At 34.3% G+C, this 27,494-nt stretch overlaps 10 protein-coding genes and 1 non-coding gene across 11 annotated transcripts; 3 read left to right on the forward strand and 8 right to left on the reverse strand.

Moving 5' to 3' along the window:
* Window positions 1-49: 49 nt before the first annotated feature.
* Window positions 50-2,215, reverse strand: YEL1 (Arf family guanine nucleotide exchange factor YEL1; the record flags this gene model as incomplete). The annotated part of the gene is made up of 3 exons (XM_019183093.1): window positions 50-1,091; window positions 1,127-1,998; window positions 2,189-2,215. 3 exons carry the CDS (start codon window positions 2,213-2,215, stop codon window positions 50-52), a joined length of 1,941 nt encoding a protein of 646 aa, XP_019042169.1.
* A 2,303-nt stretch (window positions 2,216-4,518) lies between these two features.
* On the reverse strand, window positions 4,519-7,140 carry SEF1 (Sef1p; the record flags this gene model as incomplete). The annotated part of the gene is made up of 2 exons (XM_019180654.2): window positions 4,519-4,787; window positions 4,857-7,140. Coding segments are annotated over 2 exons (2,553 nt in total), but the record flags the coding sequence as incomplete, so codon positions are not given.
* Window positions 7,141-8,081: 941 nt separating this feature from the next.
* Window positions 8,082-8,846, reverse strand: PRX1 (thioredoxin peroxidase PRX1; the record flags this gene model as incomplete). The annotated part of the gene is made up of 1 exon (XM_019185453.1): window positions 8,082-8,846. One exon carries the CDS (start codon window positions 8,844-8,846, stop codon window positions 8,082-8,084), a length of 765 nt encoding a protein of 254 aa, XP_019042171.1.
* Window positions 8,847-9,310: 464 nt separating this feature from the next.
* On the forward strand, window positions 9,311-11,548 carry KIP1 (Kip1p; the record flags this gene model as incomplete). Its single annotated transcript, XM_019180698.1, has 1 exon — window positions 9,311-11,548. A coding segment is annotated over one exon (2,238 nt), but the record flags the coding sequence as incomplete, so codon positions are not given.
* A 1,223-nt stretch (window positions 11,549-12,771) lies between these two features.
* Window positions 12,772-13,980, reverse strand: SKT5 (Skt5p; the record flags this gene model as incomplete). Its single annotated transcript, XM_019180517.1, has 1 exon — window positions 12,772-13,980. A coding segment is annotated over one exon (1,209 nt), but the record flags the coding sequence as incomplete, so codon positions are not given.
* Window positions 13,981-17,918: 3,938 nt separating this feature from the next.
* Window positions 17,919-20,043, reverse strand: WICANDRAFT_61011 (uncharacterized protein; the record flags this gene model as incomplete). The annotated part of the gene is made up of 3 exons (XM_019183094.1): window positions 17,919-17,975; window positions 18,032-19,194; window positions 19,224-20,043. The coding sequence occupies 3 exons, from the start codon at window positions 20,041-20,043 to the stop codon at window positions 17,919-17,921; spliced, it is 2,040 nt and encodes a 679-aa protein (XP_019042174.1).
* A 504-nt stretch (window positions 20,044-20,547) lies between these two features.
* WICANDRAFT_t15 lies at window positions 20,548-20,620 on the forward strand. The gene has a single exon. It is a non-coding gene; the product is annotated as a tRNA-Met (tRNA).
* Window positions 20,621-22,448: 1,828 nt separating this feature from the next.
* MPS1 (serine/threonine/tyrosine protein kinase MPS1) lies at window positions 22,449-23,294 on the forward strand (the record flags this gene model as incomplete). Its single annotated transcript, XM_019180984.1, has 1 exon — window positions 22,449-23,294. A coding segment is annotated over one exon (846 nt), but the record flags the coding sequence as incomplete, so codon positions are not given.
* A 282-nt stretch (window positions 23,295-23,576) lies between these two features.
* Window positions 23,577-24,882, reverse strand: ARP2 (actin-related protein 2; the record flags this gene model as incomplete). The annotated part of the gene is made up of 2 exons (XM_019183095.1): window positions 23,577-24,724; window positions 24,864-24,882. 2 exons carry the CDS (start codon window positions 24,880-24,882, stop codon window positions 23,577-23,579), a joined length of 1,167 nt encoding a protein of 388 aa, XP_019042176.1.
* A 215-nt stretch (window positions 24,883-25,097) lies between these two features.
* On the reverse strand, window positions 25,098-26,033 carry WICANDRAFT_61014 (uncharacterized protein; the record flags this gene model as incomplete). Its single annotated transcript, XM_019183096.1, has 1 exon — window positions 25,098-26,033. The coding sequence occupies one exon, from the start codon at window positions 26,031-26,033 to the stop codon at window positions 25,098-25,100; it is 936 nt and encodes a 311-aa protein (XP_019042177.1).
* Window positions 26,034-26,140: 107 nt separating this feature from the next.
* GCD14 (tRNA 1-methyladenosine methyltransferase subunit GCD14) lies at window positions 26,141-27,232 on the reverse strand (the record flags this gene model as incomplete). Its single annotated transcript, XM_019181280.1, has 1 exon — window positions 26,141-27,232. The coding sequence occupies one exon, from the start codon at window positions 27,230-27,232 to the stop codon at window positions 26,141-26,143; it is 1,092 nt and encodes a 363-aa protein (XP_019042178.1).
* Between the last annotated feature and the right edge of the window lie 262 nt (window positions 27,233-27,494).

A 27,494-nucleotide genomic window follows, 5' to 3' on the forward strand; every position in this document is an offset into this window, starting at 1 on the left:
CAACCATTACATTTATTTATATATTTAACCCCTTTTGAAAACCAATAAATTATACTTTTGTTGCTCTAAATGATAAAGCAAATGCTAAACTATCCAAATATATTTTGAATTTTTGATGCTGTTTATAAATATAGACATATTTTTCATGCCAATTACTAATGACTAAATCATGTTGATTTTTTAATACTTCATTATTCCCCCAAATTGTTTCTAATATTGGTTTTAACCCATTATGATCATCTATCAATTTCTCTAAATGGTCAACATATTTTTGTAATTGTTCAAATTGTTCAGCTAATGTATAAGCAGATGGTATAAATGAACTTTCAATTGATATTATTTTTTCCCATTTTTGAATTCTCACATTTTGTAAAGGTTTCTCCTGTTTAATAATCTCATCACTCCAGCCGTATTCTGCATTCGTTACTATATCTTCCTCTGTTGTGGGCATTGATGTTATTCTTGCAGCCCAAAAATTACAAGTTTCAATGAAATTTTGTGCAATATCTAAACTTGATGCATAATAGACAATTTTTTTATCAGCTTGATTAGTTTGATCATGATTTGATAATAAATTGGGTATTGTTAACACCCATGCGACACCATTTGATCTATTATCAGCATTTGATATCACATTATCCTCAACTAATGAAGCCACTGCGGAATATAAATTATATGTCATCACTGTATTAACATATTTATCAGATTTTGTCTTCATGAATTTGTTTCTGTCAGATGATGAACCAAATGAATATTGTTTTAATAAACCTTTTGAAATGATGACGATATTCTGTTTCCAATCTTTCAAGTTATAAATATCTAATTCTGAGCTTATAATATTGTTATTATTTTGAGTTAATTTTGTAAACCAATTTGATTTTTTATTGTTTTTTCTCAATTCATTTTTACCATTAAATTCACATTTCAATATACCTTCAATTAACCAAGGTGGTCCCAATTTCTCCAAACGATCATCAGTTTTGTCCTTTTGATAATCAACTTCATAGTTTGTATCCATTGAATCAGTTAAAGTAGTTTCACGATCAATGAAAATTGACGATCCTATTGACGAATATCTTTTGGAATGTCTACTGGATCGTACTGAGATATTTGACACTGAATTGACTCTTTTAGTTGAATTTGATGAGTTTGATGATGAGTTTGAAAATTCTCTTCTTTCACTTTTTTTTTAACTTTTAAAATTTCCAATTGTTCAGTTTCTATGGAGTCATAGTATATTTTCAACTGTGATTCAAGGGTAGTGTGGTCATGTATCAAAACTGTTGTATCTTCCTTAATGGCATCAATTGTATTTGTAACAAATTCTGATTTTGTGAATTTTGATTCCATATTTTGTTCATTATGAAGATCTGAATTCAAAATAAATAATGAAAAACATACAATATGTATAGCTTTATAATCGCCTATGAAGTTATCCTTATTACAATTGTACCAACTTTTACTGAATAATTCCAATATTTGATCAATTTGTGTTGATTCACCAATCAAATATAATTTTGAACATAATAATCTTAGAGATCCAATTAATGAATTTGACCAAGGTTCAAAAAATGACATGAACTCAATACAAGCGGCAATTGATTGGTCTTTAGCTGTTCCTAAAAATGCAGCATATTGATCTGGAGATATTTTAGTGTATTGTTGGTTGTAAATCTCTTTTGCTATTGACCTAGCTTGTGATAAAGCTGATGGAGACAAGTTTAATAATGGATCATCTTCTTCAGCTTCCTCAGTAATAACATCATTTGCAACATCATAGTTCAAAGGTCTTGATAATAGCGATGCAGTTGAAGCAGAGCTTGAATCTTTGAATATTTCATTGATATTTGTTATATTTGGAGAAGCTTTCAGCACAGGTGAAGTTGGAGGTGTATTAATGACAGTTCTCATATCAAACTTTTCAAGTTGATCTTGAAGGAATAATCTCAGGTCGTCTGAACTTGCAACTTTGTCTGAATTCCCATAAACGTAGGTATTCTATGAGCTTTGTTAATATTCAGTTTTTTATCCAGATCGAAAAGTTTCCCACAAGTTTGTTCTTGTTGTGTACCTTTGAGAAAAGGCCCTTAAACACGCTTTCAAACACCAAAAAAAAATTTATTTGGCTCTGAAAAATCTCAAACTTTGGGAGGCTCATGTAAGGAGACTTAAAAGGACTTATACTTACTTCTTGGACTGGCTGGAGAGTGTTCATTGTTGGTGATTGTTTGTATTGGTTAGTGGAAGATGGTGAGTATTGAATGTAGTTATAAATGGGTTCTTGGATTGCCAGTGGATGGTACGAATTGTGATAGCTCACTCTCGGTTATAAAGCCAACCTTTAGTTAATTCCTCAGCCTTGACTACTTAAAAGCTTGCTTGAAACAATATCGAAACAGACCTGAAGATGAAAAATAATTGTAAATAGAAGAATCAATAAAATGAACACAATTTCATACTCGACTTGCAATAATCCCCATGCCAATTGCTTATCCGTTTTTGGGTTGTCAAATTTGTCGGTCGCTGCTTGTAGTTTATTGGTGATGTTCTTGCCTGTGCAGCCAGCGTCGATCACCATTCATCACTGCTTCTGAATTTCCTGAAGTGGTCGAGTTTTACAACAGAAAGAAGGACGATCTTGCCAAAAAGAAGGTCAATTGACGGGTTTGGGCGTTCTTGGTGTAGTTCTTGATGCCAAAGAAACACAGACTACACAAATAATCAATCCAGTTGGATTGAAAATATAATGGAATGGATGATATATATCTAGTAATGGCCTACTTAACTTTTAATCCTCCTCTTCAAAATCTATAAAAAGAAGTTGTACAAACTTGTCACCAATCTGCTTCTTCATGTGGTTAATTTATGTTCCCATGACACGTCCAACTCGAGTCAACTTTTTTGCGTCCAATTTTCAAAAAGGGTAAAAACGCAAAAAAAGGCATCCCACGTGACTTTGGCGTTTTCGCGCCTTTTTGGGACGCGTAGAGGCGAAAAACCAAAACAAAGAAAATTTTGATGAAATCAAAGCTGTTGATAATTAACTTCAAGTGGCAAAAGATTAGATCTGGAGTACAAAACAGCAGTCAGACCAGCACAGACACACAGAAAGATGACATCTCAAGAGGAAGTGGAGGAACAACATCAACAACAACCAGATGCCATGGAGGAAGATGATGATGAATCCTATGGTCCTATCCCAATCGCCAAATTAGAAGTGGGTATTATTAATCTGGAAGCATATAACTGGTTTTGGTACTAACTGATAATAGGGAAATGGTATAACTAGTGGTGATATTAGAAAATTAATGGAAGCTGGTTATAATACAGTTGAAGCTATTGCTTATACGTACGTTGTTTAATTCCATTCCTCAACATTTATGTTCTAACCATTCTTTTCTAGTCCAAAAAGAGCACTTTTAACTGTCAAAGGTATCTCAGAAGCAAAATCAGATAAATTACTAGCAGAAGGTATGTTTTTCCTTTCAAAAACAAACTTCATCTTATTTTACTAACTCCAGCGGTTAAGCTGCTAAACTAGTGCCTATGGGGTTCACAACTGCCTCAGAGTTCCATCACAGACGTAGTGAACTTATATGTTTAACAACTGGTTCTAAACAACTAGATACTTTATTAGGTGGTGGTGTGGAAACAGGTTCAATTACTGAAATTTTTGGTGAATTTAGAACAGGTAAATCACAAATTTGTCACACTTTAGCTGTTACTTGTCAATTACCAATAGATATGGGTGGTGGTGAAGGTAAATGTCTTTACATCGATACTGAAGGTACATTTAGACCTGTCAGATTAGTTTCCATCGCAAGAAGATATGGTTTGAATGAAGATGATGCCCTAGATAATGTTGCTTATGCAAGAGCTTATAACGCTGATCATCAATTACAATTATTAAATCAAGCAGCTGCAATGATGTCTGAATCAAGATTCTCTTTATTAATTGTTGATTCAATTATGGCATTATATAGAACAGATTTTGCTGGTAGAGGTGAATTATCAGCTAGACAGATGCATGTTGCTAAATATATGAGAACTTTGCAAAGATTAGCTGATGAATTTGGTATTGCAGTTGTTATAACAAATCAAGTTGTCGCTCAAGTTGATGGTGGTATGATGTTTAATCCTGATCCTAAAAAACCAATTGGAGGTAATATTATTGCACACTCTTCAACAACAAGATTAAGTTTGAAAAAAGGTAAAGGTGAGCAAAGAATTTGTAAAATTTACGATTCTCCATGTCTACCTGAATCAGAAACTGTTTTTGCAATTTATGAAGACGGTATTGGTGATCCAAAAGATGATGATGAATAGGAACATATTCATGGGTCATTTTTTCTTATTCTTCTTTTGACTTTCATACCTGGTTATTTTCATTTCGGTTCTTACTCCTTTTTCTTGTGTATTTTTGTGATTATATAATTTTATTCTACAATGTTCAAAATTTCATTTCGTAAAAATTCATTTCTGATTAAAATTAATGCACTTCTTTAACATGATCATTGATCAAAATTCTGGAGCCATGTTCATATCGAACCAACCCAAGAAATCATCATTACCTTCCATCCATCCAGCACTTTGTTGTTGGAAGAAATTATTGAAATCTTCCTTTGATGCTCCTTCATTATTATTTATATCATATCCAGCTCCAAAATTTGGATTACTTGGAGATGGTACACCAACATTACTAAAATCATAACTGTTCACGGGATATTGAGCACTTGGTGTGATTGACTTTGATTCACCTCTTGCCAAAATTTCAGTACCACTTTTACCTCCATTGCCATTACCATTACCATTATTATTATTATTATTAGCACTAGTAGTGGTGCTGATAGCTGCACCAACAACGTTATTTGAATTTTGTTCATTTGATAAACTAACGCTTGATGAATTGTTTTTACCAACAGCTTTTCTTAAATCTTGCAAATTTGATGATGAATTATTCAATGATGTCAAATTACTATGTCCAAAAAGTGTTGCAGGTATACTACCTGTAGAATCCAACATTGAAACTGGAATACCTTTAATCTCTGTAGGTTTAGATAACCCAGCAGCTGTGGCATTTGCTGTTGCTGTTGTCATTGCATTCTCAGTTGGAACCAAGGTTGTAATGGTTGTACCACCTGGTGTAGTCGTTGTTATGGTTTGGAAATCATCTTTGTTGATTTGATTATAAAACGGCAATGGGATTGGTTTTTTCTTATCATCTTGTTGATCTTGTTTTTGAGCTGGTGGTTTACCATTTTTTTGATCTTCTAATGTTCTTCTTCTTGCCTCGTGAATGCACCAAACTAAATCATAAAACAAAGATCCTGTTAAATGAGATCTCATTCTTGTAATGATACCATCATTTTTGGTGTATAATTCTGGGTGGGTAAATAACACAAAATTTAATTTTTCCAAAACTTGTGCAGTTCTTGAAATATCATTCTCAACATTTTTCCATGCAGACAGTTGATTTCTAAACAGCCTATGAACTGTGACAATAGACTGTCTTGCTGAATCAATATATTTGTCCAATAATAATGGGGTTAAATGAAGCTTGAATAAAATAAATGCAGAATATGAAACACTTTGTCTAATGTAAATTGGCAATTCAATTAAATTTTTTGTCTCTAGGATCTTGGAAACTAGTGTAACAATTCTTGTAGCTGCCAAATAAGCCTGTGTCACATATTTGGTTTGATCTTCAGTTGGTGTCTCTGGTAAAAATGCAAAACAACAAATTGTCAATTTAACATATAAATAGTAAACCTCAACCCAAATATCATCAATCTCTAATTTAAAAACTAATCTTTCCAATTCTCTCTCCAAAATAGCCAATGATCCAGCTCTATTTCTAGCCTCCATCAATCCATCAGGGGATACCACACTTGAACCCATAACATTAACTAATTTAGCTTGGAAAATCGATAAAGATATTAATGATCTGAAATTTTTTGGTAAATTTTTATCAACTCTAGCATTTTCAATCAAATAATCAGTTTGTAAAGAAGGTGGTAAACCTAATTGTGAAGCCCAAAATTGTTCTGCAAAGAATATCCCTAACCATGATCTTGTTCTCCACTTCTCAGCATTTGGTAAGGCAACCTGAGTTCTTGAAAATTCACTAATGAATTTACCTCTGTGTAAACCCAATTGATAACCTAAACTTTTAGCTAACCCAACAAATCTATATGAACAATCATCTAAAACTTTTTGATTGGGTAATGGCCACATACACAGTATCAACAAAGCTTGTGAGATATGTGTCGATCTTGGTGTACGTATCCAACATGTTTCAATTGCCAATTGTTTGATTAATGATGAGAGTTGATTGTATAGAGTTGGTTCAGGATCTGATAAGCATGCAGTTAAGCAGATAACCCAAAATAATAGTTGAGATTGTGAATATAGTTCTGAAGCGTTATTTGAAGACATAATTGGGAAATAAGGGTTATAATCTTTCATAAATCTTTTATGTAGTTCATTAGCTTTGCTTAATGGTAAATAAACATCTCCCAAGACAAACTCTGAAATGTGATTTGAAGCATTAGATTTTTGTGAATGAGGTGAAGCTGTTGGATCTTCAGGAACTGGAGTATTTGCTCTTACAGACATTTCTAGGAATGGTGGTAAATCTTTTGAATGGTCACTATTAGTTGGAGCAGAATCATTTAATAGTTGAGGTATTGAATTTGGTGAAGCACTTTGTCTTGATCCAGGTTGTGAATTTCTTCTATCCATTAATAAATGTGGTTCCCTTTTTAAAATAGTTTTGACAGAAGTGGCCCCAGGTGGTGAATCACCACTCAAGGAGTTGAGAGGTGAGCTTATTGAAGGTGCATGCTCATTATTTCTCATAAAAGTATTAGTCTGTTGGTTCGCTAAAGCCTGTGCAATTAATGATTCATTCCTTTGCAAATATTCAATCTTAAGTTTCAATTCATCAACATCATTCCTCAAACTCTGTATTTGACTTCCTTTCTTTGGTCTAAATTGTGGATCAATTTCACAAGTAAGTCCCATTTTTTCACATCTTTGACAAGGAGCTGGGAATCTTTCTGAAGCATTACATTTGATCTTATGTTGACGACAGTGAGTACATGATGTCACTGGACGATGGCCCGCTGGTTGATGTTGAGGTTGTTGTTGCTGCTTATTTGTAGCTTGTTGTTGTTGTTGATTTGAACTGGACGCCAAATTAGCTAGTGTGTTCAGCTTATCATCATCACTTTTGAAATTTTGTTTCTTCCTGCTCTTTGTATCAGTGGATGTACTAGCTCTTTTCTTTGGCCCAGAGGTTGGAGGACTAGCATTCTGAGCTTGAGGCGATACTGATGATTGATTTGGAGGATGTGGTCTTAAAGGTACCAGTTGAGGTAGTGAAGGTGATTGTTGAATATTTGGTTGAAGAGGAGGATAATTTCTTGGACCTGGAATGGTTGTATTGTAATTTTGGGATGGATTCATGTTGTTATTATTATTGTTGACTTGTATATCACTATTACTATTACTTCTCGAATTATCACCATTATTTGCTAAATTCAACGAGCTTGCGTACTTGTTTGTATCTGTGAAGTGATCACTCATCTTAACGAAATAATCTCTTGAGTTTGTGACTTGTCCTTTCTTTTATATGATTCTCTTATTGAACACTATTTGCCAAAGCACTTACTGGTTCAAATTAACTGGTTAAAGCGGCCGCGCTGAAGAAGGCACACACCAAAAAATCTCATTAAAAGGACCTGGAAACTTGTTGGACTAAGCAGCAGATCACAGTTTTCTAATCAATGTAATATTAGTTAATCGATGGGAATTCGATAATTGATGGATAGCGTTGAAGGTATCCAAAAGGCTCTTATTACTTCCAAAAACAAATTTTCCCTCCCTGGTAATTTTTTTTCGTTCAGACAACAACAAAACAGCCAAATGCTTTTAAATGGAATACAATTTTAAATTGAGTTCAAGCAAACAGTACAAAACTCTTCGATAAACGATGAAATGACTACGAGTTTCAATGTGGAATATTAATGTAATGGGTTTATAGCTTTATAGATCCAGTCCGTACTATTTAGATAGCCAACTCAAACTTTGGTGTAACGTAAGTATGGCTTAACTTTAGTGAAATCACCAAACTTCTCTTTGGCAGCTTCATCACTGACAGTTGGTGGGATGATAACATCTTTACCTTGTTCCCAGTCAATTGGAGTGACAACACCTTTTTTATCAGTCAATTGCAAAGCATCAAGAACTCTCAAAACTTCAGCAGAGTTACGACCAGTTGATGGTGGATAGGTGAAGGTGATTCTGATCTTCTTTTTTGGATCGATAACGTAAACTGATCTGATTGTTTGAACGACACCTCCATTCAAGTTTTTGAAACCTTCTTCATCAACCATATCATACAAGAATGAAACTTCTCTATCGACATCAGCAATGATTGGGAAAGTGAATTTTTTCAATTTAGAGATTTCTTCAATATCCTTAACCCATTTGCTGTGACTTTCAAGACCTTCTGCTGATAAACCAATCAATTTGGTGTTTCTTTTAGTGAATTCATCTTGTAAAGCAGCAAAAGCACCTAATTCAGTGGTACACACTGGTGTGAAATCAGCTGGATGTGAGAATAACACAACCCATGAATCACCAATCCAGTCATGGAATTCAATTGGACCATCAGTAGTTTGGGTCTTGAAATTTGGAGCAGTAGAACCAATTCTCAATCTTGGTTGATCTTCTTGCTTAAAAGTTCTAACACCTCTAACGAAAATTGGTGATGAGATTCTTGGAGCAACACGAGCTGATCTAGCAGCTGAAGCAGTTGATCTTAGCAATGAACGAGTAAACATTTTTGACTAATTGAGTCTTTGAAGTACAACAATACTGAAATAAAAAAAGGGATTTGAATATGTTTGGCTGCAATTTGCTGTGTTTTACATATGGATAATTGGCCACACTAGCCACAAATCGCAAGATCACGTGCCTCATTGGATTTGCTGTGGCTGGTGCTTGTGGCCCCTTCCCAGGTTTCGAAAAAATCGCGCTTTTCAAATCGATTGTAAACAAACAAAAACGTAAACAAACAAACATAAACATCAACCAAGGATAGAAGCCAAAGAATAGACTAGAGATGTCAGCAGCAGATAAGAATCCATCAAGACCTGTGAGGTCCTCTTATGCTCCATCATCTCAACGCTCAAGGACATCTGAAGTGCCAAAGAAAACAAGATCATCCATAGCTAATCCTTCGTCATCGTTCCAAAAACCAAAACAACAATCAACCAACAAAAGGCAAAGTGATGCTAATACAGAAGAATCACATATTTCAGTTTATGTTAGATGCAGATCTAGAAATGATAGAGAAATAAAGGAAAACAGTGGTGTGGTTGTCTCAACAATGGGTCATATGGGAAAAGAAGTATGTTTACAAACTGGTCCAATGTCAGTGAGCAATAAAACTTATACATTTGACAGAGTCTTTGGGGCAGAAAGTGATCAAGAAATGGTTTATGATGGTATAGCAAATAGTGTGCTAGACGAAATGCTACAAGGGTACAACTGTACAGTTTTTGCATATGGTCAAACAGGTACTGGTAAAACTTATACAATGAGTGGTGATATCGAGATGAGTGGGAATCAATTGTCGGAAAATGCTGGTATCATACCAAGAACATTAGTTGCATTATTTAAACAGTTGGAAAAAAGTCCTGATTTCTCTGTTAAGATATCATTCATTGAGCTTTATAATGAAGAATTAAGAGATTTATTAGTTCAAAATGAAACAGGTGAACGTAAAGTTAGAATATTTGAAGAGCCAAGTAAAAAATCAATTGTTGTCCAAGGCATGGAAGAAATTTTCATTAAAAGTGCAACAGAAGGTATGAAAGTTTTATCTGATGGTTCTTATAAACGTCAAGTGGCGGCTACACAATGTAATGACTTGTCCTCAAGATCTCACACAGTTTTCACAATCACTGTACATATGAAAGAAATTGATCCTATATCTGGTGAAGAATATTTGAAAATTGGTAAATTGAACTTGGTGGATTTAGCAGGTTCCGAAAATATCAATAGATCAGGAGCTGAAAACAAAAGAGCAAGAGAAGCAGGAATGATCAATCAAAGTCTTTTAACCCTTGGAAGAGTCATCAACGCTTTGGTGGATCAATCACCTCATATTCCCTACAGAGAGTCAAAACTTACTAGACTTTTACAAGATTCATTGGGAGGCCAGACCAAAACCTGTATTATTGCAACTATATCACCAGCTAAAGTTTCATTAGAAGAAACTTTAAGTACATTGGAATACGCTAACAGAGCTAAAAGTATCAAAAACAAACCTCAAGTTAACTCAAGTATGTCCAAAAAAATGCTTATTAAGGAATATGTTCAAGAGATTGAAAGACTAAGAAATGATCTTAACGCTACAAGATCTAAAAATGGTATTTATGTCACAGAAGAAAATTGGCAACAGGTTACTGCTGAAAGTGAAAGTCGCAGAATACAAGTTGATGAACAAAAATTAAGAATGGAGGTGCTTGAAGAGCAGATCAAAAAATTTAAAACCAATTTTGAGACTCAACTAGCACAATTGAATAAAGTTGAGCATGAATTGGTCGATTCCAAACAACAAAATGAACAGCTTAATGGGAAACTCAATGAAACTTGTGCAAATTTGAACAAGACTCAGCAACAGTTACGTCTGGAGGAATTTGTTAGTGAGGAGTATAAGAATACAGAAATTCAATTATTGAATATTGGTACTTCATTAAATAAACTTTTGGATGACGTGGTAAAGTCAAAAGATGCTCTACATGATATTATCAATAAAAAGGCCACTTTAGAAGCTGAAAATATAACCATTTTGGATCTTTCAAAGAAGGAGATAGTGACACGCACAAATGACATGAGCTTGGGAATTCAACAATTTCAACAAAACAGTTCACATTTATCTAATGTTCTCAATGAAAACTTCACAAATATGGTGAATTCTCAAAAATCTAAAATTGGCAACAAGTGTGAAGGTGTTAGTCAGATTTCAAATTATTTTGTATCTGCTGTTGATAAGGTTATGGAGAAATTATTGTCAAAGAGTGAGGTTACCAAAACTCAAATAGGAAATATTGAAAATGTAAAGAGTCAACTAAAATCACAGATAATAGATGAACTAAATGAATTGAAGAATGATGGTGTTATTGCTTCACACACCATGGAGACTGCTCTTGGTGACTTGGAAAAGACAATTGATGAAAACTTTGACCTATTAAACCAACAAGTTCAGTCAACATTGGAAACAGTTAAAACACAACTCCAAACACAAACCAATGAAATAATTGAATTGAAAACAAAATTGGTTGAGCATCAATTCAAATATATAGACTTGATAAAACATCAAGCTATGAAGTTTGAAAGTTTCAGAGAGGCCGAAAAACAAAAATCTAAATTTGAGAAGCAACAACTTTTAGAGCAAATAACATCATTGATTGATAACTATGATAATAACAGAAATGAAAGAATAGATACTGAAGTTGATTCATTGAAACCAGAGCTTGAAAATATTGCTATGAAGCAGAATGACTTCACTCACAAATTTGAAAAATTCATTAGTGAAACTTGGGTCAATACTCAAACTCAATTCCAACAACAGCTAAATGAGCAAGGCTCTGAATTTTTTTCAAAGACTAACGATTTGAAATCAACAATAAATGGTCAAGCTATTTCCAATATCTCATCCAATATTGCTAAAACACAAGAATTACAATCACAAAAATTTGACAACTCAATCTCTAATTTGGACCAAGGTTTAGTGAAATTGACAACATTTGCTGAATCACTCCAGCATTTGAATGATGAAAATTCTACATACACAAAACAAAAATTGGATAAAGTTAAATCTACAGTTGCTAAATCATTTGATGATATTTCTCAAAGCTTTAAAGAATTTGGCGATGAACTACAAGAGAGCAAACCACAACTTGTTGATGATTTTTTACAAAAACAATCAAACTTTCTTTCAGATTTCAAAAATTCTTCAATTCAATCAATCAATGCCTTAAATGATTATGTTACCTCCTTATCATATGCTAAAGATGATGAAAATCCACCAAAAAGACAAAAACTAGAAACTCATGAAGAATTGCCAAAAAGTAAAACCCGTCGAGAAATTGAATCATTACACCACGATGAGATTTTTGGACAAGTATCTGATAAGAATGATGTTGATGAATCTGAGCATTTATTAGTTGAATCAAGTTATAACAAAGATCAAAGTGCTTCACCATTAATGCCAGTACCAGATAGACCTTTCAAACAACCATTGGCCACTTCTAAAAGGGATTTAAATATAATACGAACAAACTCAAGTGAAAAATTAAAACAAGCTGTGAACAATTCAGGGAAATCAAAATCAAGACCTAATTCATCACTATCTCAAAGATCTGTATAAGAGAGAAAATAAAACATGACACGTTTCTGCTCACTGTAGGCAATTGTATAAACGGCTACAAGAATAATAAAGTTGTGTTACGTTTGATTTATATGTACTCAAATAAGAAAAAAATGTATTAATGCTTTAATCACACCAATTAATATTATGCTTGTTCCAATTAACTTTCTATAACCCTATCCATCCCATAATTACATTATGATACAATTCTTATCCTCTTTTGAATCTTGAGCAGCCAATTTATCAATAGAAGCAGAGGAAGATTTTTTCTTCATAAATTTCTTTTTACTATTATTTTGATCATAATTCAAATTTGGTGCAATCTTGGACAATTTTGCTTTTGCTCTTTCATCATTATTTTCAGCAGCTCTTTTATACCAATTTTTAGCCATTTCTATATCTTTATCACATCCTAATCCTTTTTCATAAAAATTACCCATTGCAAATTGAGCTTTTGGTAAATTTGAATTTGCAGCTCTCAAAGCCCATTGGAATGCTTCTCTTTCATCTTTTTCGAGGTTTGGTGGATTACCAACTAAATACCAAGCACATAGTGAAAGCATTGATTCAGAATCACCACCTAAAGCAGCTTGAGTGTAATAATGAATTGATAAATCAGAGTCTTGAGGTATGATATCATCACCAATTTCATAAGCTTTACCTAATATTGCTGCAGATTTAACATGGCCTAAAGAAGCAGCTTGAATATATAATTCCATTGCATATTTGCGATCTGGAATAACAATATCTAGGAACCCATTTTCATGAATTTTCCCCAATTCATAAGGAGCACCATTTGTCAACTCATTAGCTTTTGTAACAGCTCTTGTTAACCATTGAATACCGTTCTTTTTAACGTTAACATTGTCAGGTAATCCCATTCTTGAATAAAATGAATAAACACCCAATTTATACATTGATGCAGGATGATTTTTAGAAGCAGCAAATTTTAAAAACTCGATGGCTCTTCTTGAATCTCTTGATACACCTAAACCTTCTTCATAACAATAAGAAGTTCTATAAGCAGATTCAACATGGCCATGCTTTGCAGCAATTTGAAACAAGTTGAAAGCTTCTCTATTTTCAACTTTCCCTAAAGCACCTGAGCTATAAGCATCACCCAACAAGTACTGAGCATCTGTATAGCCTTTATCAGACAATTTTTTCAAATAATGAACAGCTTCTTTTAAAAATTGTTTCTTCAGTTGAGCTTCTTCTTGGTTTGTATCATTATCAATTGAATCAATAGTCAAGGCTGTTTGCAACATATATTGAGCATATTGGAATAAAACTTTTGGATCATTTGATTTCTTGACATTTTTTCTGTACATCTCAATAGTTTTCATTCTTGGTAATAAAGAAGAAGAGGAGTTTTCACCAAGGTATTGCTTAATCAAATTATGAGAAACATCTGATAAACTTTCATTGGTTAAAGTGAAATGAGTTGATTCATTTCTATCCAAAAGATAAAGATGAGAAAGATCAACAGATTTGGACATCCTATTGTGTCTTTTAGATGAAGTACTTGAATGGCCTTGAGAAGGTGGACTTTGTGATCTTGAACTCAAATTTTCTTCTGATTTGGTTTGAAATTCCAAGTTTGGAGCATTAGGCATTGAGAATGAACGAGCTCCAACAGGAGTATCAGGTGCCTTTGGTAAAGAAGTTGTGCTTGAACTATTGTTATTATCTCTGTTGAGTATTATTTGTTGTTGTGGGTTGACACCATTTGATTCATTAGAAGATCTTGGAGTCATATGTGATTGCATTGATGGTGGTGGTGGAATGTAAGGAACCTTATGTTGGCGTTGGTAATATTGATTACTTGGGTATGGTGGTTGAACATCTTGAAACTCTTCATTATGGATGGTTGAATTTGTAGCTTTTGTTGAAGTTGTTTGAGCACTGTGAAAAGTATTCCCAGAACTATCAGATGATATTGGAGTGTCACCATTGTGTTGATTTTTGACTCTATTTGCAAGTAGCACTGAAGTTTCTTTTAATAAACCTGCTGTAGATGAACCATCATTTGCTGACACTGGAGTATTTTGATGAATTTGCTGTCTATAAGGATGAGATGATGCAAGAGACATTATTATGATATGTTGATGAGCGTGTTATTTGGGATAAAGGTTGTGGTGAGTATAATAGATTACACTCTATAAATAATAACCACGCAACGTTTGAATATAAAGGACCTTGATGGAAAGCAACTTCTTCCTTTCTATTAAACAAGAGAGAAAGGGCGCAATCTTGAACTGACAACCAAATTAATTGTGGAAGCGGGTATAATAATAAATTTCCAACACTCGGCGTTGATGATGGTGATGGAGATGGATGAAGTGGAATTGGCAGACAAAATGTAACGAATGGACCTCTTTTTGGGCTAGTATGGACCTTGTGCTCCTTCTGGTGACTTGTATGGAGAAGGACAGTTGATATCTAAAACCACCTGCTATTTCTGAAAGAACTGGATTGATATATGGATTCTGGTTACTTCTGTGGCATCCAAGTGCTTTTTTTTTGAAACTAGTTTTTTTTTGTTATTGTTTCACTTTACCGAGAATTTTTTGATTTTTCGCGTTTTTCGTTTTTTCGTTTTTTCGTGCAAAAAAAGGAAAATCAGTTGGAATTGCGCAAAGAACAAGTGGTTGAATTGTTTTTAGCGAAGAGATGGTTTCTTGAACTGATTTGAATGTATATATGCTTGAGGGTATTACGACTGAGTGGTTGGGTATTCCAATTAAAATTAAGGTGTTTGCTCACGGTCGTTGCTATGGGCTCACTTCGTATTTAGACGTCTGAACCTTACAAGTGGAATGTCGCAAAGTGATTGGAAAACTCTTGGGAATACGCCAAAGAACGAACCGGGAAAGTTATAAATAGAGAATTGTGTATTATTATTAGCCTGGCTACTGCCACTGAAAATACCAGTGACTGTGTAAATTGAGTACGTGTGCACCTAGAGTAGTAGTGGTCAAATTGAGCTGATGACAATTGACCAAACGTTTCATCATTTCATCTACGTTTTTAGGGCTCAATTTCATCTGAAACCATAAAGCGAAAAGTCCCTAATTGGCAACTTTTCAGATTCTACAACTACATTTGAGAGACTTGAGCAATCTCATCTGTACATCAGAAATGAGAAACAAACTTTAGCTTCTCATATCAGTCAATCAATACCTGTCAGGATCTTAATCTTCTCTCTTTTGGTCTCCCGTTTGGCACTACTGCTTGCTAAATCCGGAAATGCTATAGATTGGCGAAAACTGACTTTTGGCGCATTTTTTCATACAACTCGAAGAGAAATTTGTAAACAATTAATAGATAAAGTCAACCCAGTTGCGGAATCAGTCAAAGAGACTATTACTGGTACTGGCTGGTGGTTTTTTATTACTGCTCTGTTAACAGATGTCCTTTATTCAGCTCTAAATCAATGCTCAATGTCTTTGAAGGCATCAATGTTTAAGAAAGGCTGAATCTTTTGGAGCCCTTCGTGTTCTATTTATGTAACGAACATTCGGTGACATATGGAGTGCTTGTGTCCTGAGTATTGAACAAATTCAATGAAATATTATGATTTGTTTGAGGAAAAACAACAGTATACACATTCATCAGTACCTTGGATCTTGATTTAAAGGCTAGTACAATCTTCATTCAACCAATCTGGTGGTGGTTGATAGCCTTACTTTTTGTCCACATTGATTATTTAGCCGTTTGTGATCTTGTACACATGATTTCAACCTCCAACATTATTGAATACGGTGGCTCCAAACAATTTGTTGTATTGATAATGGACATGGTTTATTCATTTCTTCCATTTCTATGTGAGAATTTGAAGAATCTTTGTTGGTTGGCAAAGACTAGACCTTAAACTAGACCTGTCAACTGAACAATTTCATTTCTTCTGATTTAAATGAGCCAAGTATTTGAGAAAGCTGGATTTCATAAAATCACAAAGCTGAACTACTGATGTCGTCAATTTTCCACAACTTATTGAAGGTATTTATTCGAGCACTAACATTTTCTGACATTTAATATCGCTATAAGGGAGTTTTTAGGGATTTAACGCCAAAGTCGATCGAGGCGAATAAGAAATTTGAATTTAATTATTGTTTATCCTTTGCAATATCAAGTTTAACTGTTACTGTTAGTGCTCGTTGTGTAGAGCTCTGAAATCATATGTACATATGTATAATCTGATGATAAGCAAAGGCAATTGGTGGTACCTTGTCTCTACAACACTACAACACTTGTAATAAGTGGTCAAAGAACTTGAAGTCATAATGAAATATGATTCACCGCCTCTATGTATTACGAAAAGAAGTAAAACGTCTATCATGCGCCCATGAATGGTTTTCATCATTGATTGGACTTATAGAAAAATAGAGACAACCAGCTGAGAAATCAATGCTAATCAACAAAAAAATGGTTAAAACTTTATAAACTACTCACGCACTGGGGGTTTAATTTAAATTTTAATTTTTGAAAACCCCAGAATTAAGATTAATACATGAACTTGATTTACACTATAGTTTGGAATCAGTCACGTGACATAAAGTTTCATTAACGTCGAATAAACAACAATTAATTAATTAACAATACTGTTTTCTTGAAAAAGTAGAATCAATTCAGTAGCAAGGTGATCCTGACAATTCAAAAAGTAGATAATTTTTTAATATTAATTTCAATTTATGATTTCAGAAAAGTTTAGTAACCAACAATCTTTAATTTTTATTTCAAAATTGGACATAAAAATTCTAAATTTTCGAAAAACTCCCAATTGTGGGCCAAACCTCTTCAAAATTATACATAACATAGCTACAGTAATTCTAAGTCAACTGAACATAAAATCAACCTATACTTCCTTTCAAGTTTTTGCAGTATTTATATTTTAAATAAATGGTTTGGCCACGCAGTCAGCTGATAACGGTAGTTCAACTGTTTTTTAACTTATGTAAAGGTACAGGTGCTCTAAAGCTAAACTTGGGCTGCTGACTAAGCCTATACTATACTATAGCTTACCAATACGTGTGTTCGAATCTGTTCTACTAATAGACCACTATCTACAGTAAAATCGATACAAATACTGATATTTACTAGAAAATTATATAGATTCGAAAGAAGGAACTTAGAGTCCCTTATATAGTTTTCTAACGACGACCTTCTATGAGCTTCCATGAGCTTCTATGGAATTCTATAAGATTCCATGATGTTCTATAAGATTCTATAGAGCTTCTATAAGCTTCTATGAGATTCTATAGAATTCTATGGCATTCTACTCACTTTAGGCTCACTACCTAAAGTTCGCTTACGTAATCGATAAGAATACTAGTTACTTAAACTCGTATTCTTACACTCTCCACCACCTTTCTTTGCTCCCATCTTCTTTTAGAAATGATTCTAAAATCTTAAGGTACCCATCAATATATATATCTAAAGCAATAACTCAAACTGACTGTCATAGTCTGCTTTTTTAAACGATCAACAATAAAAGGAACGACAAAACATGTGCAACAACGAAATTGTTATCCTATGGCAACTTTCTATACCGCACATCCACTAAATGGTCCTAACTAACTTCCTAACCTTGTTTGCTCCAGGAGTTTTATCCAAAATGCATTCAGTTGAGTCTCTATGTCTAACTTTACTCACCAATTTATTCTTCTTCTTCAACTCACGTTGACAAGATTCTGCTTTTCTTTTAGTGAATAGACTAACAATTTTGCTCTTACAAGCATCAGTGCATTCTCTGATACTCTCTCTAGCTACTTTTTTAACTGACTTATCATAGTCTCCGATTGTTCTGTTCACCAATGATTTACTAATAAAAGTTTTTGTGAGGCCGATCCCACTTTCTCCATCACTATCTTTCTCTAATTGATCACCAACCTCTATAATTACTCTATACCCTCCCCTCTCTAACTTCACAACACATATCTTTGAATGTTCAGAGTTACTGGCTTCGAAATTTTGTTCATCAATAGGTTCAGTCTCTGTTTGTTTATGTTTGAAAATCTCAATTTCGATTTTTTGAGGATGTTGATTTACCCGTGCCATACTGGCAGATTCTTGATTCTCGTTACAACAATATGTGAACAATGTATTCTCTAAGGGGTCCATGACGCTATTTACTCGAAGTACATCTTCTTGAACCCTTAATGACATATCTTCAACGCCAATTAACTGTTCTGGTTTTGTATCATCATTGATAACATCTTCTTGATCTTTATCATTTTGTCGAGGCGCATCCTTCTCCAAAGGACTTGCGTCATCACGAACTATGGACCCTTCATCCATAGGCTTATTACTAGTTTCATACACCTCTTGTGTATTGAAGAAAGCATCGACACCTCGATCTTCCTGAATGGAACCTTCGTCCATATTATCTTCCTCAAGTGACTCTACACTATCGTAACCTAAAGTATCCTCATGATATTCCCGAATGGAACCTGCGTCCATATGTACTTCCACGAGCGATGACACACTATCATTACTTACCTCAAGTAACAACGCACTATCATTACCGGCCATGGTATCGCCTAACCATGCTCTGTCTGTTTCTATGTCTAATTCCATAAGCATCTCCGCTTCTTCATCCTCAGCTTGATGTTCGACAGCAGATATGGAATATAATTCACTTTCATTAATACTTTTCACGATTGGGTCAAGGTCCAACCGCGCCAACTCTTGTAGAGGAACCTGTTGATGTTCTTCATCACTACCTTCCAAAGACTTAGAAAGGACTTCCTCTAAGTCTAATAGTTTTTTGATTCCTTACCTTTAGCAACAGGACAATCTTTAATCAGGTGGCCTATCTTACCACAAGAGAAACACTTTCTTGTCTCTTGGCCTGTAGCTAATTCATCCAACTCCATGGCATCTGGATCATGTCTTTCTCTTTTGATCGAAGAGATTTGTTCCACAAAGCCTTGATTCTTCCAAACTGTTGCATCTGTTTTCTGTGCCAATTCAAACGCTTCTTCCAGTGATTCTGGATCTTGATTTTCAACATGAACCTTAACCCCAGGTTTTAATCCTTCAATAAATTGATCTAATAAAAACACTTGACTATTATAAGGAGGTTCAACAAGCGAAGCGAGTTCGATAAACTTTTGAATGTAGACGTGTACGGCTTTAGTCTGTCTCAAAGATTTAAGTTTCGTTTTTGCATCCTTTGCATAACGAACAGGCAAATATCTTTTCTTGAACAAGTCGACGAGCTTCTCATAACTTAAGTTGGCATAATCTCCATCAACAACACTACCAAACCACATCTGAGCTCCATCATTCAAGAAGGAACCGAATATCATAACCTTGGCTCGATCATCAGTAATACCTTGAATCGCGAATTTGAGTTGCAACGAAGCTAGGAACCCATTAATAACCTTTGGGTCAGAGCTACCATCAAAGTTCTTGACTTTACCTACGAGACCACGGTGACCAGTATTATTCACAGAGGTATTGGTGGTTGCACCAGTATTCATTCGAGTAGTAAGGTTATTGACAAACTCTGTCAACATCGCAGTATTTTGTTCCATGGAATGGGCGTACTGTTGGTTCATACGACCAATAAGTTCTTCAACAACTTCAGCGTTCATGGTGTACAATAATGAATAAACCTTACTAGTACTTACTTCTTACTCTAGTGCCAGTTGATATGTGGATATAACCTGGCAGCGCTACCAAATGTAAAGGTACAGGTGCTCTAAAGCTAAACTTGGGCTGCTGACTAAGCCTATACTATACTATAGCTTACCAATACGTGTGTTCGAATCTGTTCTACTAATAGACCACTATCTACAGTAAAATCGATACAAATACTGATATTTACTAGAAAATTATATAGATTCGAAAGAAGGAACTTAGAGTCCCTTATATAGTTTTCTAACGACGACCTTCTATGAGCTTCCATGAGCTTCTATGGAATTCTATAAGATTCCATGATGTTCTATAAGATTCTATAGAGCTTCTATAAGCTTCTATGAGATTCTATAGAATTCTATGGCATTCTACTCACTTTAGGCTCACTACCTAAAGTTCGCTTACGTAATCGATAAGAATACTAGTTACTTAAACTCGTATTCTTACAACTTAAATCTTTGGCTTCACTAGCTCAGTCGGTAGAGCGTCAGTCTCATAATCTGAAGGTCGACAGTTCGAACCTGCCGTGGAGCAAAGTTCTTTTTTTGCTTCGGGCGAATTTTTTTGCCTCCAAATCTCTTTTTTTCTATGTTATTATGAGTTTTATACACTCTCTGAATTTTATAGCTGTTTTGAATCACTTTTGGTGTTGAAATTCAGATGTTGAAATGTACCACGTTACTATGGTTACGAAATTTTGTGCTTTGAAATTTCCGTTTTAGTCGTTGCGGTAAACACAAAATTGAAAAACAAAAACCAGAAATGAAAATACAAGATCCATACAGAAACAAAAGTGCAAGCATAATTTGGCTGAAGAACATTCAGTTTGTGTCAAAAAGCAGTGTCGGTGAAATAGATCTTGTACAACCTCAAAATTGGTCCACTTACATGCATTATTCAAAAGTCATTCATTAACAAACTCCATCCCATATAACATCGTTCCATTCAAATATTCAAATACATTAAGGAACATTAGCTAATTCTTTCAAAGGATAACATTTCATCAGCCACCAAAGGTGTGTAAACTCATGAAGCTATAGCACCAAAAGGAAAGAAAATAAAAGATAAACAGGATTTGGAATTAATGCTAGCATCTCATATGAACCATGGTGATATTAATACCATGGCCCAGTCTAATCAAACACCAAATAGGAACTCCAAAATGTCAAGTTATCTTAACCAGACTGATTCGGATGATGATGATAATCAACCTCCTGCATTGAGTGACTATGCCCTAGCTTTGCTACAGAAGGATAAAGAGTCTCAGATACCCAAACAAACAGCAGACCAAGGTCCCCAACAACATCAAAATCGTCATCTACCCAAAAGGGTTAACTTTCATTATGACACCAAAAGAAAGAATGAACACTTCATTGCAATCAACAACAATAACAATACAGCACATACAAACCAATCAGAATATGAGACAATTTTTACAAAAAATGTTCACGGAGATTTGAATTCAATTGCATCTTCATCCCCTAATGAAAAAACTCAAAAGACTCCTTCAAACAAATTCGCATCTTCACATAACAGCAGCTTCAACTCAGATAATAGTAATGCAAGATCCAAAAGTGCTATAAGGAGGAATAGAATGTTGGGTTCTTTAGGGCCTCCTAAAAGGGCCAGTGTTAAACTTGAGGATCCACCTTTATCATCACAACCTACAAACACAATAGCAAATGAGGAAGAGACAATGAAAGAGAATGATGTGCTGATGAAAGAATCAATAACCAGCTCTAATCCAAATCTTCCGCAACATTTCAAGAACCATACAAGTCCACCAAAGACACGTTTTGATTTTGAAGGGCTAAATCCTTACCAATACACCAAAAAGTATAATCTTCCCCCATCTGACCTACCCAAACTTGTCAAGATGTATTTTGAGCAACAGAAGAATGATACAAGAGAGTCATTAAACAATAATAGTCCAGCTCGTTTGAAAGATGCCCTATACACTAAAATTGAAAAAGACATGCATCATCAAGATCCAAGGTCACCATACAAACCAGATCCAAGACAAAAATTATTTAAAGTTGACAAAGAACAGAAAGCCTCAAGTCAGAGAAATGAATATCAAGGTCCTCAGGATAAAATTAGTGTTTATTCTGATAAAGAAAATCAAGATCCAATTGGAAATAACATCTTAAACTCCATTGAAAGGCCATTCAAAGTGCAAAGAAGACCATTGGTTCCTCTGTCTGAATCTAACCAAAGTCAACAGCAGAATAGATTGTCCCAAACAAGTTTGAAGTCAGCAATTGAAAGGATACCCAAATCTTATCAGGAACATCATATACAACAAATTGAACCACTCAAAGCTCCTGATTTATCCACAAAGTCCAATTCAAGGATAATTTCAATCAATGGAAAGCAATATGAAAAATTAGAGCTTTTGGGTAAAGGTGGTTCTTCAAAAGTTTTCAAGGTTAAATCCATGAGTAATAAAGTTTATGCAATCAAAAAGATATCGTTTGATGAATTTGATGAAGCAAGCATAAAAGGTTTCAAAGGTGAAATAGATTTGCTAAGTAAATTGAGAGATCAAGAAAGAGTTGTAAGACTTATTGATCATTGTCTAGGGCAAGGTTCTTTATTACTTATCATGGAATGTGGTGATATAGATCTCTCCCATGTATTGGCAAAAAGACTAGACGTTCCATTAGATATTGAGTTTGTGAGATTTCATGCTAATGAGATCCTTAAATGTGTGAAGGCTGTCCATGATGCTGGTATTGTTCATTCAGATTTGAAACCAGCTAATTTTTTGTTTGTTAAAGGTATGCTAAAAATTATTGATTTCGGTATCGCAAATGCTGTTCCAGAACATACAATGAACATTTATCGTGAAAATCAAATTGGTACACCTAATTATATGGCACCGGAAGCTTTGATTGATAATAATCAACATTTAGCAGATTCCACTCAACATCATAAGAGTACATGGAAAGTTGGTAAACCCTCAGATATTTGGTCATGTGGTTGTATCATTTATCAAATGATTTATGGTCGTCCACCTTATGGTGGTTACCAGGGATCCCAAAGATTACTTGCTATCATGAATCCAGATGTCAAGATTGCATACCCAGAGAAAGGATTAGGTAGTATCAAAGTTCCTGGGACAGCTGTAGAAACCATTGAAGCTTGTTTACATCGTGATCCAAACAAACGCTGGACAGCGCAAGAGATATTAGATGGACCGTTTTTAAAACCAAGAGTTGTTTCTGAACAGTTTATCAATGATTTGGTCAAAAACGCTATTACTTATGGGGTTAGTAAATCCTCAATTAATGATGAAGAGTTAAGGACATTAGCTGATGACGTTTGGAGAAGAGTTTCTCAGTTAAGTTTATAGGCATATTTGTAATAATTAATGATTGAATGATTAAAGATAAGATTATAAATGATGTAGCACCTACGTTTGTAAGTATCAAAATTCATTAAATGTTTTTATTGCTTTCATTGACTGTTGTACATATTTGTTTTCTTTTTATCTTGGACCTAGTTTGGATAAAATTGAAGGACCTTGTTCTTCCCATTCTTGTTTACTGATCCACATATGATCTTTATCAGCCATAATGTTTGCTAAAACTGCACCACCAATGAAAACCATGTGCCTTCTTCTTGGAGGATCTTCAATACGAACTTTAAATTTATCTAAACGTGAAGCATCATTATGTAAAACCCTGGTTAACCATAACTGTTTCAATTCTTTTTCTAATCTTGAAGGTAAACCTGGGTACATACTTGAACCACCAGAAAGGACAATAGCCTTATATAAAGAAGATCTTATATCAAGATCAGCAGCTTGAATTGTATTGAATAAAAGTTCCCCAACACCTGGTTGTTCAACATCAACCAAACTTGGTTGGAAAAGACATTCTGGAGCTTCAAATCTTTCTGAACCTACTCTAATAACACGACCATCTGGTAATTCATAACTTTCCACTAAAGTTGTTGTATCACGAGCCAATTTTGCATCTAATTCTAAATCATATGAAACATAACTCAATTTTTCTTTGATTTGACGAACTGTTTCAAAATCAGCAGTTCTATTGAAAGCATAACCTCTTCTTGATAATAAATCAATTAAATGTCTTGTAACATCTCTACCTGCAACATCCAATCTACGAGTTAGATGGTTCAACACAACAGATTCATAAACTGGGACAATATGTGTAACACCATCACCTGAATCAACAACAACACCCGAGGATAAACCTTGAGCGTATAATGCTAAAACAGCTTGAATAGCAACATAAACACCACCAAAGTTATATTTTTCAAACATCACTTCACACATTCTTTCTCTATTTTTCAATGGATTCATTGGAGGTTCTGTTAACAATATTTTTTTCCCAGTTGTATCTTCTTGTAAACGTTCATAAAATGCATAATCCCATAAATGTTCCATATCTTCCCAATTTCTAATGATACCATTTTCCATAGGATAAGAGACTTGCAAAGCAGAACGGACAGCACTTGCTTCGTCACCACACATTATATCTTTAATTTCAATATCACCGGTTCTTTCTTCAGCTCTTAATATAGGTCTACCCACGATTGAAGGGAAAGTATGATCGGGGAAATTACTTCCCCCATGGCCAATTTTAACAAAACCTGTACCTTGATCAAGAACTATATTATAACAAATTTCGAAGTTTCAATAACCATCAAATGTAGAATTTTGATGGATACTTCCCCCCGAAATTTTAAAGAGTTAGTATAACACGTTCAACACGAGAAATTTGAAAATGAAATCTGATGGCTAACTTACCAATTGGTTGTTCACTCATTTTGAAATTGATAAATGTTTATTCTATAGCTCAATTCAATTCCAATTGGGTTGTTTTGTTGTTATCGGTTTGAATTGAATTATGTGTTTGAAATCGAATCTTCCATTTTTGAATTTTCCCCTAAAAAATCAGGAATATTACATAAGGGATTACGTAAAACACATAAGTAGATTCTATTTTATTTCATTCTTATATACAATGTGGTTTATGTTAAGCTATCTATATTTTCTTGTATTGTGTGCCTTAATATCAATGATTCTATCAGAGAAGCTATTGCCAAAGTCGCTTCCTTTGTTCAAGATAAACGATTTTCCAAACGCATTAAACACTGGTTTTATTTCAATAACAGCATCTTGTGATGAAGTGTGAGCTTCTAATAGAGTTGTAACTCTTTTTGGACGTAATGTCAATATTACTGTTGCAATTCTACCAACCCTACTATCTTTATCAATCAATCCAAAAGACATAACACTGATTGATTCTTGAATACCCAATTTAGATATTCTAAAATCTTGATCAATTGTTTCAATACCGGTTAATTCAAATCTTGATGAAAATGAATGATGTTGATTAGCAGAGCCTGAACCTTCGAAAAAATCAGCAATTCCTTCTTCATTTGTTTCAAAAGCGTCAACTAATCTTTCCAATGTAAAATCTTTTAATTTCATTTGATCAAGTTCTGAACCTTCATAAGTTAAATGAGTTTTCAACAAGTTTTCCCATCTTCCTTCCATATCTTTTGATCTCTTCTTGAGCCAATACCTTGATGTCAAATAACAACCAATAAATAAAGGCGGTAAAACAATCAATATTAACGGAGCTGCAATGAACATTATAAAAGATGCGGTCCCCATGATTGCAATGAACAACTTCAGCGGATCTGGAATCAAATGCCATATTAATGAAAGTGTGGATGGAGGTCTAGCATTGAATCTTGGGGGTTTAGTGAAATTCAATATTGGTTTTGTTGAGAATTGGCGTTGTATTGATATCTGATGAACAATGGATTGTGTCAATGGTGGTGTTGATTTTGTTATTGAAGCATGGTTTGTTGGGAATCCCGAGGCAAAATTGAAAGCTATTAGCCTTGATGGCCTTATAAGTGGGTTACCTAGTCGAAGAAACGGTCTATTCACCAAAGATCTGAACATTTTCCTGATGTTGATCAAATGTTGATGAAGAGAAATTGGTTTGGTTTTTTTTCTTTCCTTATATCGCGAAACCAATCTACAATATTATCAAAACAATTAAATTCTATCTATTTGTCCAAGTTTGGAACAGCTTCTTTAAATGCAAATGTCAAATATGAAGTGTGTGATTTCAACTCAGCTTCATTTTTAGATACTTTCACCCAATTATAAGTTGGATCACCTTCTTTAATTCTCATACCTTTACCAAATGGATTAAACTCAGTCTTGTCAACTTTTGTCTTTTCTTGTTCGTCAAATTTCCTTTTTTCACGTTTTGTTTCAGGATCATTTTCAGTTTCTTTTGAATTATTATCACCATGTTCAGCATAAAACTTTCTTTTCCTTTCAATACCATCTAATTTACGTTGTTTGACATCTTTTAATCTAGCTATAGCATCATCAACTTGTCTAACCATTGCTTGACGAGCTTCCCACCTTCTTCCTTGGATTTCAACCATTTCAATAGAAGTCCAACCATTTTCAGTCAAGGCACGTACTGTTTTATCAACTTGTTCAATACAAGGACTAAAACAACAAATACCAACTTTTTCATTTTTATTTGTAACTTTTGGTAAATGAGGAATTGCTTCCCATGGAGCAGGCAAATCTAAAAATATGGAATCAGCATTAATTTCACCATCATAGTTTTCCAATTCAAATCCATTTTTACAAACATCTCTATGATTTATTATGATTTCATTTAATCCATGTTCTTCAAATTCCCTTTTCGCTTCTTCATATCTAAAGTGATGGAATTCATATGTAAATAATTGTCCATGAGGGTGTACTGTACGAGCTAAAGAGTGTGAAAATGAAGCTGAACCTGTACCAGCTTCAATAACTCTTGAACCATTAGTTATTCCCAATCTTTGTGTTATATAACTGGAGTCTGGAGTGTAGACAATTTGGGTTCTATGTGGTAAAGATAATGTCCATAGCTCTGGAGTAGGCTGAAGTAAATGAATAAACCCATAACCTTTAGAACTTGTGATTTGAGATCCATAAGGCTGTCCAATCATCAGTGTATGAGGAAACACACCGTATCTTGTGTTCAAAGTCTCTGAGCTGTCGACTCTGATGGGTTTGATGGCGTCTCTGCCGATGAATGCCAGTATGAGGTCTCCTTCCTCGATGATCTCCTTGTAGCCCACAAAAGTCATGATGAAGATGGTGTTTAATGTTTAATTTATTCAGTTTTAGCACTCCAAAATTTTTTTTTTGTATATTTTCAAGTTCGCGAAATTTCTCTTCAGAAATAAATTTCCGCGAATGTGTTCTGTGATGACTTTGCTGATTCCCCACAAACAAATATACCGAGCTCTAAACTCGATTCGATCAAACGATCATGTTCACAAGGGATTTAACTGATTTAGCCAGTGGTTGAATTGACTCAGTTGCTGGGTATTTAAGGAAGTGATAATT

This window comes from Wickerhamomyces anomalus, assembly GCF_001661255.1.
Source record: "Wickerhamomyces anomalus NRRL Y-366-8 unplaced genomic scaffold WICANscaffold_1, whole genome shotgun sequence".
Taxonomy (NCBI): Eukaryota; Fungi; Ascomycota; class Saccharomycetes; order Phaffomycetales; family Wickerhamomycetaceae; genus Hansenula; species Hansenula anomala.